Source organism: Trachurus trachurus (assembly GCF_905171665.1).
Source record: "Trachurus trachurus genome assembly, chromosome: 21".
NCBI classification, from domain to species: Eukaryota; Metazoa; Chordata; class Actinopteri; order Carangiformes; family Carangidae; genus Trachurus; species Trachurus trachurus.
The window spans coordinates 17,093,381-17,106,685 of NC_139899.1; the positions used below are offsets into that span (position 1 = coordinate 17,093,381).

The 13,305-nt window shown below is 40.0% G+C and overlaps 2 protein-coding genes across 4 annotated transcripts; both read left to right on the top strand.

Annotated features, from left to right (window-relative positions):
* The first annotated feature begins 1,528 nt into the window (after positions 1-1,528).
* cmklr2 (chemerin chemokine-like receptor 2) lies at positions 1,529-4,772 on the top strand. Of its 2 annotated transcripts, none has more exons than XM_083997479.1 (3): positions 1,529-1,684; positions 2,720-2,840; positions 2,952-4,772. In XM_083997479.1, the coding sequence occupies exon 3, from the start codon at positions 2,972-2,974 to the stop codon at positions 4,049-4,051; it is 1,080 nt and encodes a 359-aa protein (XP_083853605.1). In that variant the 5' UTR covers positions 1,529-1,684; positions 2,720-2,840; positions 2,952-2,971; the 3' UTR covers positions 4,052-4,772. The 2 variants fall into 2 exon arrangements, with proteins under 2 accessions (XP_083853605.1, XP_083853606.1); XM_083997480.1 differs by having other exon boundaries at positions 1,535-1,684; positions 2,671-2,840.
* Positions 4,773-5,401: 629 nt separating this feature from the next.
* LOC311004215 (NADH-ubiquinone oxidoreductase 75 kDa subunit, mitochondrial-like) lies at positions 5,402-13,129 on the top strand. Of its 2 annotated transcripts, none has more exons than XM_083996168.1 (19): positions 5,402-5,557; positions 6,257-6,336; positions 6,659-6,759; positions 6,862-6,969; positions 7,899-7,975; positions 8,186-8,267; positions 8,374-8,504; positions 8,601-8,786; positions 8,880-9,014; positions 9,108-9,222; positions 9,312-9,457; positions 9,547-9,675; positions 9,762-9,891; positions 9,992-10,152; positions 10,264-10,418; positions 10,807-10,982; positions 11,068-11,202; positions 11,305-11,377; positions 12,558-13,129. In XM_083996168.1, exons 2-19 carry the CDS (start codon positions 6,258-6,260, stop codon positions 12,647-12,649), a joined length of 2,211 nt encoding a protein of 736 aa, XP_083852294.1. In that variant the 5' UTR covers positions 5,402-5,557; position 6,257; the 3' UTR covers positions 12,650-13,129. The 2 variants fall into 2 exon arrangements, with proteins under 2 accessions (XP_083852294.1, XP_083852295.1); XM_083996169.1 differs by having other exon boundaries at positions 5,543-5,557; positions 6,659-6,767.
* The last annotated feature ends 176 nt before the right edge of the window (positions 13,130-13,305 follow it).

Genomic DNA, 13,305 nt, shown 5'->3' on the forward strand with positions numbered 1-13,305 from the left:
GTAGCCTACTACTTTCTGTGTGAACAGTTGCAGAACGCACTAACAAAGCGGCTCAGTGAGCCTAGTAATTACATTCATATTGGACACTTCTGCAACACATGCCTTATTTCTAATGCATACGTTTAGTACCAGTGTATTTTTATGTACAGTGTCAAACTTTGACGAGTTTGTATTTGGGCTTGAGACTTTTCATTTGTTAATTTTTAACAGGCAGCTTGTGTTACTAACTGGGGCATGGTGGCTCTTTTTTTAAAATAAAGATGTGAACATCTAGCTTAAGAGAGGGTCTAATTAAAGTAAATTAAAGTTGCATTATGGGTAGTGTAGGATAAGATTAGCATTTTGGATGGCAACTCCTACAAAGGATTGTAGGAGCCTTACATCCAGTTTAACCATTATTTTTATTGATCCAACTAAGTGGAAAGTCCATTAGTCTGCTTCATCTCAGGAAGACTCTTTTAACCAAATCCTAAAGAGGATATTTGTAGGTTTTCTCTGCTGCCAAATGTGGCAGTGACGTAGATACAGGTAATGGTCACTTGCCAAGAGCTTTAGCCATTGTTATGTTTACAATACAAGAAATTATAGCCTAGCTACTAGGCTATCATTTCTAGCAACTTAGAAACAAAAGTGATGGAGTAAAAAAAACAAAAAAAAACACGTTAACGTTGACATTGTTTTCCTTCTCTGGAGACAGCCCTTGGCATGTAGCCTACAAGAATGAAGTTAACGCCTACGCCAATCTTGTAATTTCATCCTCTGCACTGGGAGGTAAACAGATGTCATAATAAAGTTGGTGTTTTAGCATTAGCAAAACTTACAAATTGTGCCTTTAATAATCCCCCAAATCAGACATTTTTGGAGATAGACACTCACTGACTTAATTTGGGCCACTTTTTTTATTTATTTATTATGTCTCTAAGTCAGACAACTTTATGAAAACACAAAATATTTGCTAACCATTGCGTGTATTGCCTCAAAACACTGGCACAGCCTGTTAAACAAACAAAGTAAGTGAACATAAGCAAGCTTTTGTGTTATGTCTGGAAATACAGTAATGAGGGATTTTCCTAGTTATTTCAACAAATGCTTTACAGTGCAATTAAGCTTGTCTGCAAGCCTACCTCAAGATAATCATGTTTTAATCACCTGGTTTTTGGTTTTGATCACCAGGCAGCAGCAAGGTGCTAAAACAATGAGTCTCAATTCTTGAGAAGAAAACAAATGCAGATTGAGCAGACAAACTTTCTCAATGCAGGCCATGCCTACGAGAAAAAAAAATCGTGTAAACAACAAAAACCTGCAGTATTCAAAACTTTCCCCCCGTGTACCAACATTGAGGGTTAAACCGTGCTTGTTGTGAAAAGCAGCCGCAGCTCTCTGAATGAAAGCATTCTTCATTCCGTGTGGGTGACCAATAACTTCTCTTCATTCTGTGGTCCTGTTTGACGCGTCAGCCAGGCGCGCCCACTGTGACTCCTGCACATCTCGACCCTGCGTGCACCGAGTAACGGGGTTTAGTTTGGATGGACGCTCGGAAAGACTACACATGCAACACACACGGACTTTTCACAGCCGAGTGGGAAGTCACGGAGAAGGCCCGGAGAAAACGGAGCTAAACGGCTAAAGTTAGCGCTGTTTTTCTTTAATCCAAATGCTGATGAAAGGGGGGCGCTGCGCTTTGGTGAGCTGATGCACTCTCTTCTGCTTCTTCAAACTCCGAGGAGAAATAACTTCACGTTTATCCAATTAGTATGCCAATAGTGTGTATGTGGCACTGCTGTTTCCTACTCGACAGCCTAATATGGTTCTGTATTGGTTACCGTCGATACTTTTAGATATTCTGGATTTAACAGGATAGACTACTTTTTTTGTTCACTGCATCGATTCTGATTAGCATTTGTTCAATAGTGTTTTTAGTAGTCTTTCTTTTACTGTCCAGTTCAATGGAAATCACTCCTGTGATTTTGCAGTGCTTAACTTTTTGTCTGTAAGATTTAAATCCTGTATTTATCGTTATATTAGGCTACTTATTAACAACTTTCTCTATTGTTTTATTTCTGCAGTAGCTTTCTTATTTATTCTACTTATTATGTAGGCCTATTTACTGGCTTTATTTATGGTATTTTAAGCAGTTACAGTCTGTTTCCAACAAAAAATTAAGGGCAAAGTTGCATTCTGTCTTGATGTTGAACTTTATCTTTCTCTTCTTGAGATTAATATTTAATTCATAATAGTCTTATAGTAGCTAATTTAAGGTTTTATGTTCTTATGTTTAATTGTGTATTCAAAAATTAGTAGTTCTCAAAGTTAATTCTTGGGAAATAATTGAATATATATGTATTATGTAATGAGAACAAAGATAGATAAAAAAAAAAATCTCTGTGAATGAAACAACTTTTATCTCAGATCAGACCTTCAAGACAAGTACATATTGTTGTAATCATGGAGACCACTTTGGTCTTGTTGATAAAACTAACATTGTAGATAACTGCAACAATGCAACCTTTCACTCTGATTTTCTAGTGCTTATTATGGCTTTGTTCATCCACATCCACAGTAACAATGTCTCCACATTTATAAATTATGTAATAACACATTCTTCCACGTTTACTTGCAGAATAAACAGTGTGAATCATACAACAAGGTCTCTTTCTGCTTCATCTACAGTAACTGTCCAGATTTGTTGATCTGAATGGCTGTTAACACTGTGTTCCAGGGTTTCTTAGGACACACCCTGTCCTAACCTCAACACCGGAGCTGAACAATCGGAAAGAGGAGCAGAGCAGCCAACTAGATCTTTTTGGAGAATAGCCACGCAAAGTCCTAAAGAGTGTCAGGTAAGAATATGTGCCATATGTTGATTATAAAACTGAAGGATTTGTATAAGACTGGGCTTATTGATCACCTTCTAGGAATACATCTGCTCATGAGATTTTTCCCTATCACAGAGAAAGCTTTGACTGCAACAATGGATGACTCCAGCGAGGACTATCAAAACTACACCTATGATTATTACCTGGAGTATGGCGACTTGGAAGATCTTAAACAAGAACACAGCCAAAAAGAGACTATGCACATTATCTCGGTGGTTATCTACATAATTGCCTTTGTGCTCGGTGTGATAGGGAACGGAATCGTCATTTGGGTGACGGCATTCAAAAGCAAAAAGACTGTCAACAGTGTGTGGCTACTCAATCTGGCCATGGCAGACTTTGTGTTTGTGCTTTTTCTACCCTTCTACATTGATTACATACTGCGGGACTTCCACTGGGGCTTTGGTGTGGCCATGTGTAAGATTAACTCATTTGTGTCCGTGATGAACATGTATGCCAGTGTGCTCTTTCTCACAGTGCTCAGCATAGACAGGTATGTTTCACTGGTCCACCTGAACTGGTCTCAGAGGTACCGCACTGTAGAGAAAGCCTGGGTCGTGTGTGCCTGCATATGGGCACTAGCTGGAGCCTTGAGCTCTCCGGCGCTGATTTTTCGCGACACCATGCAATTGCACAAAAAAGTGGTGTGCTTCAACAACTTCCATGCACAGGACGGACATAAAGCAGCGATGTGGCACATTGCAATAGTGGCCATCCGTACCACTGTGGGTTTCCTTCTGCCGTTTACCGCTATATGCGTGACAGGAATACTCCTGACAATCAAAGGGAATCAATCTAGGGGCTTGGTTCGTATGTCTAGCTTCTCCAAAACAGTCACTGCTGTAATTTTGGCCTTCTTTTTATGCTGGGCGCCTTTTCATGCTTTCAGCTTAATGGAGTTATCAATACATTCCTCAATACACCTACACAACATATTGAAAGCTGGCTTTCCTCTTGCCACTAGCTTAGGCTTTTTTAATAGTTGCATCAACCCCTTGCTCTACATGCTCCTGGGTAAAAAGGTTCGTAGTATCCTGAAGCGTGCATGCCTGGACATAACTAAGAATTCACTAAGAGAGCTCAGCCAGTCCATCTCTGCCACTGAGATCGAGTCTGTGCCGGGACCTCATCAGGACAACGTCCCAGAGGAGCCTGTGGAATCTTCAACTCTCTGATTGCAGCCATCCTCAGACTCATGTCGATCTCCATGAAAAACAAGAGGGCGGGGGGCTGGGTATGACTTATGCATAAATGTAGGGGATTATCACACCCATTACTTTCCAGCTCTAGTGTTAAGATTTTCCTATTTTGTTGCATTTGGATGGAGTTCTGCCTGCTTAAACTGACAATTACTCTCAATGGAAAAGCTGAGGGTAATGTGGACCTGGAGTTTGTATTTTTCCATTTATTTTTTATTTGCATAACCCAAGTGATGAGAAACAGGCATGATCAAGACTCTCCATTACTTAGACGGTTGATTATTCAGATGATCAATAATTTGTTTCAGTTGTTTTTAAAATGAAATGACCTTTGATTGTAAACTGCACATCCCTGGCTTTTGGACAGCTGGGCAGCAAAACAAGCAAACAGCAGATGTCCCAGTGTTGTGTAAGAAAGGACGGACAATGTCACATTTTTCATACAGATGTTTTTGATAATGAAATCTACACATTTACTTGTTTTTCCTTGTACTCTTATGAATTGAGGGTATCTGCTCATCAATACTCAATATCTTATTTTGATTCCTACAGATGAGATATGATGCTCATATCTGATAATAGTCTAATATCATTCATGTATAATATTATGTATATTTTATATGGTTTCACACTGGCTGATGCTGTTCTGGCTGTTAATGTATTGATTTTCTAACTAGTTGAGTTGAATAAATATTTTTTACTCTAATATATTCCACATAAAGAGCATATATCTTAATAAAATTGCTCTTCTGAGCACATTCTGTACTGTCTGAATATCTTTTTTATATTGTTTGACAGGATGTTAGCAGTATATATTATGGCAACCTCGTTGAAGACGAGGCTTTGAGGTTTCAAGTACATACAGAGAGGATTTCCATGAGGATTCAACCAGGCTAGACACAAGCTTGATGTAAATCCAGATGTGCATTTTCCTTCCGTCTCCTGAGAGTCTGTTTACAACTTCATGTCCTGTTATTTCTTCTACGTGACCCTGACTTGTAGCCTAAGGATTACATCACTGATGAGATATCCTGTAGAGGAGGACCTCTGTAACAGGAATGAAAACTTGGACAGGAAGCCGACATTTTGCACTTCTTTAAGTTAGAAAGCCCTTATCAGTTTGAACTTTTGCCCTATGACTTTTCTGTTGATCTCATGTGGCATGAAAGGTGGAAATAATTCACAAATACCAGACAAGATTCAGACAAACCTGACTGAGAGAAAAGCCCTGCTGTTAAAAGCGCATCACTACTACTGACTGTCACAGGTGTAGATGATGAGCATCTGATAATGACATTACAGACATTATTTGTCTGCCAGATTTGGAAAACCCGACTACTTTAGCCAGTACCTGCAGAAAAGTAGCTGTCCTACTTGGATTACGGTGGCCACACAGGATTACTTAATCCGTGACGCAGCAGAATAACAAGACAGTGCGCAATCTGCGTCGCAGGCAGTCTCAGGAGGACAAACACCGACCAGGTACGTAACGCATCGCCTCCAGAAACACCACATAACTTCTCACTGGTGGATTTGCCTGTAGATATAAAACGACACATTGGCAAGAAGGTTTTTAAACGAGTCTTGAAACCTGAATTAAAAAGTGAAATCAACCGGTGACGTTTGTTACTTGGTTACTTACTGGTGTGGACATTTTGCTAAAGTATTGTGTAAAATGACACGTTTAACGGGGTGGTCGGTTGTAAATATTGAAGTAACGTTAGAATATGACGGCTGTCAGCCGTTACATATTATTATAGCAACCGTTGCTAAAGTTAACGTTAGCTCGGCACATCATTTCATAACGTCCGTCCAGTTTGTGTCACGTTTCTAGAAGTTTCCAACGCCATGTGAAGACGTGAAATATCTATATACACCCGTGGAGCACTTATACAGCTTTCTCTGTTCTTTTTTTTTTTTAAATGAAATGTCGCAGCATAAAAAGGCTGCTCCTATTGTTATCATCCACAGTGATGGGGAGGCAGCTAGCTTAACAGCTACTTCTGTTTTTGTTCTGGTTGTCGCATGTGGTCTGCACGCATCTCTCCAGGATGACAAAATGATGCGCCAACTTTTAATACCTCACAACTATGTTAACACTTGAAGAACGTGTTAACTAACGTCAGAGAAGCTAGACCACCTTACACACGATGTCTCATGATGTCTCTGCCTCTCTTCCAGCATGTTGCGTTTGCGTGTTGTGGGTCGTGGTCTCTTTCCAGCAGCAGCCGTCAAAGGAGGTGCGGCCACTACCAACAATGGTAACTAACTATATGCTACTTTGTCTTGATTAACTGACCTTGCTGCCTTGTTGTTTACACTGTGTCTCTTGTATTTCTACAGAATAGCCATTTTGTTTGTTGTGTGCGAGAGCAGCCTTGTCACTTTGTTCTACTGATGGATTATACACAGGATTACAGATTTGCCCTGGTACTACATTTAGTGCCAGGCTGTTGCTGGCTCAGTGTAGCAAATGCCAAATGGTGTTACTTAATTGCCATCTCCAGGAAAAACCAGGAATTCATTAGAGTAACCTGGATGATATGAGAGGCTTTACATTAAAAATGTGCTCTATCTTTGAAGCTCGCACCGCAGCTACAGCAACAGCAGCTGCCAGTAACCTTGTGGAGGTTTTTGTGGATGGGAATCCGATCATGGTGGAGCCAGGAACAACTGTGTTGCAGGTAACATGGTAAATTAATTCCCACATACAGTAAAGGCAGGTCAAATCCAAGCAAATTGAGCCGTGGTATCAGATTGAACACCCTGACTGTGCTCCCTTACAGGCATGTGAGAAAGCAGGAATGCAAATCCCTCGCTTCTGCTACCATGAGCGTCTGTCAGTTGCTGGAAACTGTCGCATGTGTCTTGTGGAGATAGAGAAAGTTCCCAAGGTATGTTATATTCTGCACATCTGTTTTAATTTTCTTGACATCTTTATGTCTATATCAAGAACCTTGGAGTACATTTTGACAAATCTATGCACGTGGAAAAACATGTAAAAACCCTCTCTCAAAACTGTTTTTTCCACCTGAGAAACATAGCCAAGCTCCGTTCCATAGTTTCCCACTCAGAACATGTCAATACATGCTTTCATATCATCCAGACTGGACTATTGTAACTCACTCTTCACTTGCCTTAATCAGTCATCCATCGACTGCCTTCAACTTGTCCAAAATGCAGCCGCCAGACTACTCACAAGGTCAAAAAAATCCTGTCACATCATACTTATACTTACCACTCTGCACTGGTTACCGGTCCCGTTCAGAATTCATTTCAAGGTGCTGCTACTCACTTATAAAGCCCTCCACGGCCCGCCCCCAGTTACATCTGCGATCTCATTCACCACCACACCCCCAGCCGGTACCTGAGATCATCTGACCAGGGTGTCCTGTCAGTCCCCCGGACCCGGCTAAAAACAAAGGGGGACCGATCCTTTGGGGCAGTGGCCCCTAGGCTGTGGAATGCGCTCCCACCTGATCTGAGATCAGCCCAGTCTGTTGTTAGTTTCAAGGGTCAATTAAAAACACACCTATACAGACAAGCCTTTAATTGTTGAGCCACTGCCGATTTACCACTGTACATTGTACATATCTAAAATGTTTAAGTTCTAAATGTGTTTTATACTGTTTGTGTGATTGAATGTCTTTTTTTTACATAATGTGAAGCACTCTGTGTACACGTACTATGATGGGTGCTATATAAATAAAGTTTTACTTACTTACTTACTTTTACTTAGTCCCTTATTTATTAACCTAACTTTACTGGGACACAGATATACCTTCTTAGAATAATAAGAAATCATTTCTCATGTGCCCTCCAGCCAGTGGCAGCCTGTGCTATGCCTGTTATGAAGGGCTGGAACATTTTAACCGACTCCGACAAAACAAGGAGAGCCAGGTACGGTCAAACTCACACCTAAGGACATAGTATCTACAACACATCTATGCGTATGCTGCAGAGTTGATATAACTGTTTTTGTGCCTATTTTTATTTTTGTGGGATAATGTGTGTTCCAATAATATTAGCTCTCTCAAGAAATACAATGTATTTGTATTCTCTCTCATGAAATTCACAATGTTATTCTAAACTGCTGTTAATTTTACACAGAGAGGGTGTGATGGAGTTTTTGCTGGCTAACCACCCACTGGACTGTCCAATTTGTGATCAAGGGGGAGAATGTGATCTACAGGTAAATGAGAGATGTTTCATAAGTCTGTTAGTGAGTGACATTATTTTTAGAATCTTGGTGTTAAAGTAAGACTGATTAACACAGTTGAATTTGATTTTGTGTGAAGGACCAGTCCATGCAGTTTGGCAGCGACAGAAGTCGCTTCACAGAGAGCAAGAGAGCTGTGGAAGACAAAAACATTGGCCCACTCATCAAAACCATCATGACTCGCTGTATCCAGTGCACTCGCTGTGTGCGGTGAGTCACGCTTCATTATCTAGAGTGAGTTGAGTTGCTTTATAAATTTAGAATATGAAAATAAGTCTCTTTTTTTTTAACTTAAACTCTCTACAGCTTTGCCAGTGAGATTGCGGGTGTGGAGGATCTGGGCACCACAGGCAGAGGCAATGACCTGCAGATTGGGACATACGTGGAGAAGATGTTCATGTCGGAGTTATCTGGGAATGTCATTGATATATGCCCAGTGGGAGCCCTGACTTCTAAACCATATGCATTTACTGCTCGCCCTTGGGAAACCAGGTTTTTTTTAAATTCAGTTTTACATTTTGATTAACTCACTAGGATCCAGATTTGGTTTTCTCATATATATATATATCTTTTGGTTTTCTACAGGAAGACTGAATCCATTGATGTTCTGGATGCTGTTGGTAGTAACATTGTAGTGACCACTCGCGGCGGTGAAGTGATGAGAATCCTGCCTCGTATTAATGAGGATATTAATGAGGAGTGGATCTCGGACAAAACCAGGTTCATCTCACACAAAGTTTGATTCACAGACATACATTTGTGTACTGTATGATGTTGGCTTTGCTGAATTCTTCCTGGCTTGCACCCTGACAGGTTTGCTTATGATGGACTCAAGAGACAGAGGCTTACTCAACCAATGGTTAAAAATGAGTCTGGGCAGTTTGTTACCACAACCTGGGAAGATGCACTGACTCGAGTTGCTGGAGCAGTAAGTATTCATTCTCTTCAGTGTGTGATATTCCTCAAATGGTGCTTCTGACTTTGATAGTTCTAAACAGCATCTGTTCCGTCTGACAGTTGCAAGGGGTTAAGGGAAATGATGTAGCTGCTGTTGTCGGCGGCTTGGTGGATGCAGAGGCTCTCATTACCCTGAAAGACGTGTTGAACCGTTTGAATAGTGACAACCTGTGCACTGAGGAGGTGTTCCCCAAGGCTGGAGCTGGGTAAGACCATGCAAAGTGAAAAGCGAAAAATGCTGCAAAGACTTATGAACCAGTGTTAATAATAGGTTTCTCTTTTGACTTTGGCTTAGGACTGACCTGCGCTCCAACTATCTTCTAAATACTGGGATTGCTGGCATTGAAGAAGCTGACCTGCTGCTTCTGGTGGGCACCAATCCACGCTATGAGGCTCCTCTTTTCAATGCACGAATCAGAAAAGGGTAAATTGAATGCTGTTAAAACAGTATTTCTGAGTGTTGTTGAAAAATGCATGTTGTTTATTATCAACTTGTCACCTCTGCTTTAGCTGGCTTCACAATGAATTGCAAGTTGCTCTTGTGGGAAAGGAAGTGGACTTAAGTTATACCTATGACCATCTTGGGGAGTCTGCCAAGGTTCTCCAAGAAATTGCATCAGGAGCTCACCCTTACTCAAAGGTGACACTTTTAAGCACTCCAGTACTTGGGAGCGTGACACATGGTATCATTCAATTCAAGTGTTTCTTCCTAATGTATTGTATTTAATCTCCTCTTGCAGATGTTGGCAAAAGCAAAGCGTCCTGTTGTCGTGATTGGAAGTAGTTGCCTGCAGAAAGAGGATGGAGCTGCAATAATGGCAGCCGTATCAACCATTTCTCAGAATGCTCGTGTCAGCAGTGGAGTGGAGGAAACCTGGAAGGTTCTCAATGTTCTTCACAGGTCATTCTCTTGGAAAATGAAGAGATAAAGCTTCCAGAAATAGGGCAGGCAGAGTTCAGGGTGGTGTTTTTTACTGGAATACACATGCTGACGTTTTGTCTGCGTTTTCAGGGTTGCCAGTCAAGTGGCTGCACTTGATCTTGGGTACAAGCCAGGAGTGGATGCTATCAGACAGAATCCACCAAAAGTTCTGTACCTACTTGGCGCAGATGCTGGCTGCATTACTCGCCAGGACCTGCCTAAGGACTGCCTCATAATCTACCAAGGTCAGCCCTTTTACTGCACAGCAGTATAAACTCTGCAAATCTATCGCATCTTGGAAAAGCCTTGGAAATTTCTGACATATTTTTGCATGCACAAAAGATTGTCAGATTGACAAATCTGATTAATGAGCAAAGAATGCAGAGCACAAGGGTTCACTGAAAGGTTAAATGAGTTAGTTGAACAGATTTCACATCAGTTAGACTCCCACTAGGGATGGGTGTGTTTCACAACACTCCCTCTGGTATCATCAACAGAATACCAAGTGGGCACTGACTTGTTCAGATTGAGATGTCACGCAGATTTTTTGTAGACTTTCTACCAACTTTGCAGCCCCTCTGCACATGTCCATCTAAAGGGATATTTACAATGTTCTGTGCGATAACTGCCCAGGTCACCATGGAGATGCTGGTGCACCAATGGCTGACATCATACTTCCTGGAGCTGCATATACTGAGAAATGTGGCACCTATGTGAACACCGAAGGTCGTGCCCAGCAGACCAAGGTGGCAGTGACTGCACCAGGCATGGCCAGGGAGGACTGGAAGATCATCAGAGCTATTTCTGAGGTGAAAAACAATACAAGCTATTTCTGTTATGTTAAGGAGTAAGAAATACAATTTACATTTTGTGTATTTTACATTCTCTTTGAAGCTGGCTGGAGTGACACTCCCCTATGATACTCTTGATGGAGTGCGTGATAGACTGGCAGATGTTTCCCCAAATCTGGTGCGATATGATGATGTTGAGGAGGCCAACTACTTTAAGCAGGCATATGAACTGTCTAAGGTCAGCTGCTACTTTCATCCAGTATGTGTTTAGGTTTATCTCAGGTCACTTCATGTTTTTGTCCATGATGGTGGTGATATCTCACTGATATCTCTCTTTCAGGCAGTGAACCAGCTTGTCCTAACTGAACCTTTAGTCCCACCACAGCTTACTGTGCGGGACTTTTATATGACAGGTAAGTCACTACTGCTTAATTCAAGTATTACTTCTTTCACTGTAGATAGTTTATATTCTATTTTTATTACAAAAACTTCAAGGAAAACATTTTGACAACAGTGTTTCATTAGTTTGTTAACTATGTCATTTGTATTTTAGGAAATAGTAATATAGTTATATAAATACTAATGTCACATTTTATAATATCCATGATTAATATACTTATTGTGCCCTTGTTTGCAATGATCTCTGTTTTGTTAGAGTGTTTTTGTACCCAAATTGATTCAAAATCCAAACACCAATTCTCACAAAGGTTTACATGATTGCTGAATATAGTAATAATTGAAAGTGTTCTTTTTTTACAGTCAGGGTTGTTATGGGCACAACATCAAGTCCAACTCTCCATCTTGGATAAACATGATGTGTTTACTAATATGCTGTGCTTTCTATTAAATAAATTATGTAATTTCTGTTGCACAGAAGACAAAATTTCCACAGCACACCATGAAAATCATGAACCTAGTTTTTTTAATTTGTCATGGACACTGTAAATGTGTAAAATTTAGATTTTCAAAATAAATTTGTCCTTTTTAATTACAAATTATTATGAGGCCCTAGTTGTGTCCAGAATTTATCGTCCTCATAAATCCGCAAAAATACATCTATACGGCCATTCTGTACTTAAAAAAAGCAGAAACCTACTGGGAGTTTTGCTTTTCTAAAAGTTCAAGGGATCAGAACTTTAGTTTTGCCATCGAGTCATGGGGCCGGTAAAATCAAGGATTTCAACGGCATCTGCAAAGTTTTAAAGCAAGTCAAAATAATTTGGTACGCTGGCCTAAAGTTTCCACCAAATGGTCTGCAACATTTTTCAAACTATATAAAGTTGTGAAAAACATATTAGGTACTAGTTCTATGAATTCAATGTAAAAATGCATTTAACTAGTCTACAAAATGCAAAATAACTATAATGCATACAAAATAGAATTATTGTGTTACCTTCATGCTTGCTCGTGTTACACATTTGATGTATGTTAGTTGTAATTGTAACATTAATTGCATAAGTAATACCTGTTGAAAACAACAACAACAACATTATATCATTATAGACAGATAGCTATTCTCTAATTAGGCTCTTTATCTTTGTCATTTTGCTTTTTTGGTCAACTTTTAAATCTGCTCTCAATCCCGACCTACAGATCCGATAAGCAGAGCCTCCCAGACGATGGCCAAATGTGTGAAAGCTGTCACAGAGGGAGCACAAGCTGTGGACGAGCCAGCCATATGCTAAGACATGCACTGGACAGCCATCCAATTCTTGCAAAAAAAAAAAAAAGATACGCACAACTCTTCTATTTGCACATTCCTAGAGACATATTTATTTGCACTTGTGTTATACTATAGAAGATTATTTACTATAGTAGATGCCTCATGCATAATGCACATTATGGAACTAATTCACTTTACTATCCTGCTGAAACATGTCTATGCATTACTTGTGAAGAGAAAATGTAAGGTTAGGCTAAACAAATCTCCGGAGATACACAACTGACAGTGTATGTTTGCACTCGTTAGGACATTTACAGTCAGTAGATGTGACCAAAGGTTTGAAATCTTTATCCTCCAAAGCTAATTTTAGTATTGTCATCCTGTGAAATTACCATATTTAAAGTGTTATGATTATATTTTCCTATATTGAGTACATAGTATTTTAAGTGAAGCTATTTGTAAGTGTGATATTTAATAAACCAGTTTTCTGTAGCAAGACTAATGGATCTTTGCAAATCCCCTATTTAAGTTTGAAATCCTACTTAAAAGAATGCTTCAAGTAATAAAAAATGATGTGTTGCACTTGCTGCCATGAATGGCACTTTTTATTTAATATTACACCGACTCAACTTTTCCACTCCCCGGTATCTGATTGGCACATGGTCCATCATCAGTGAA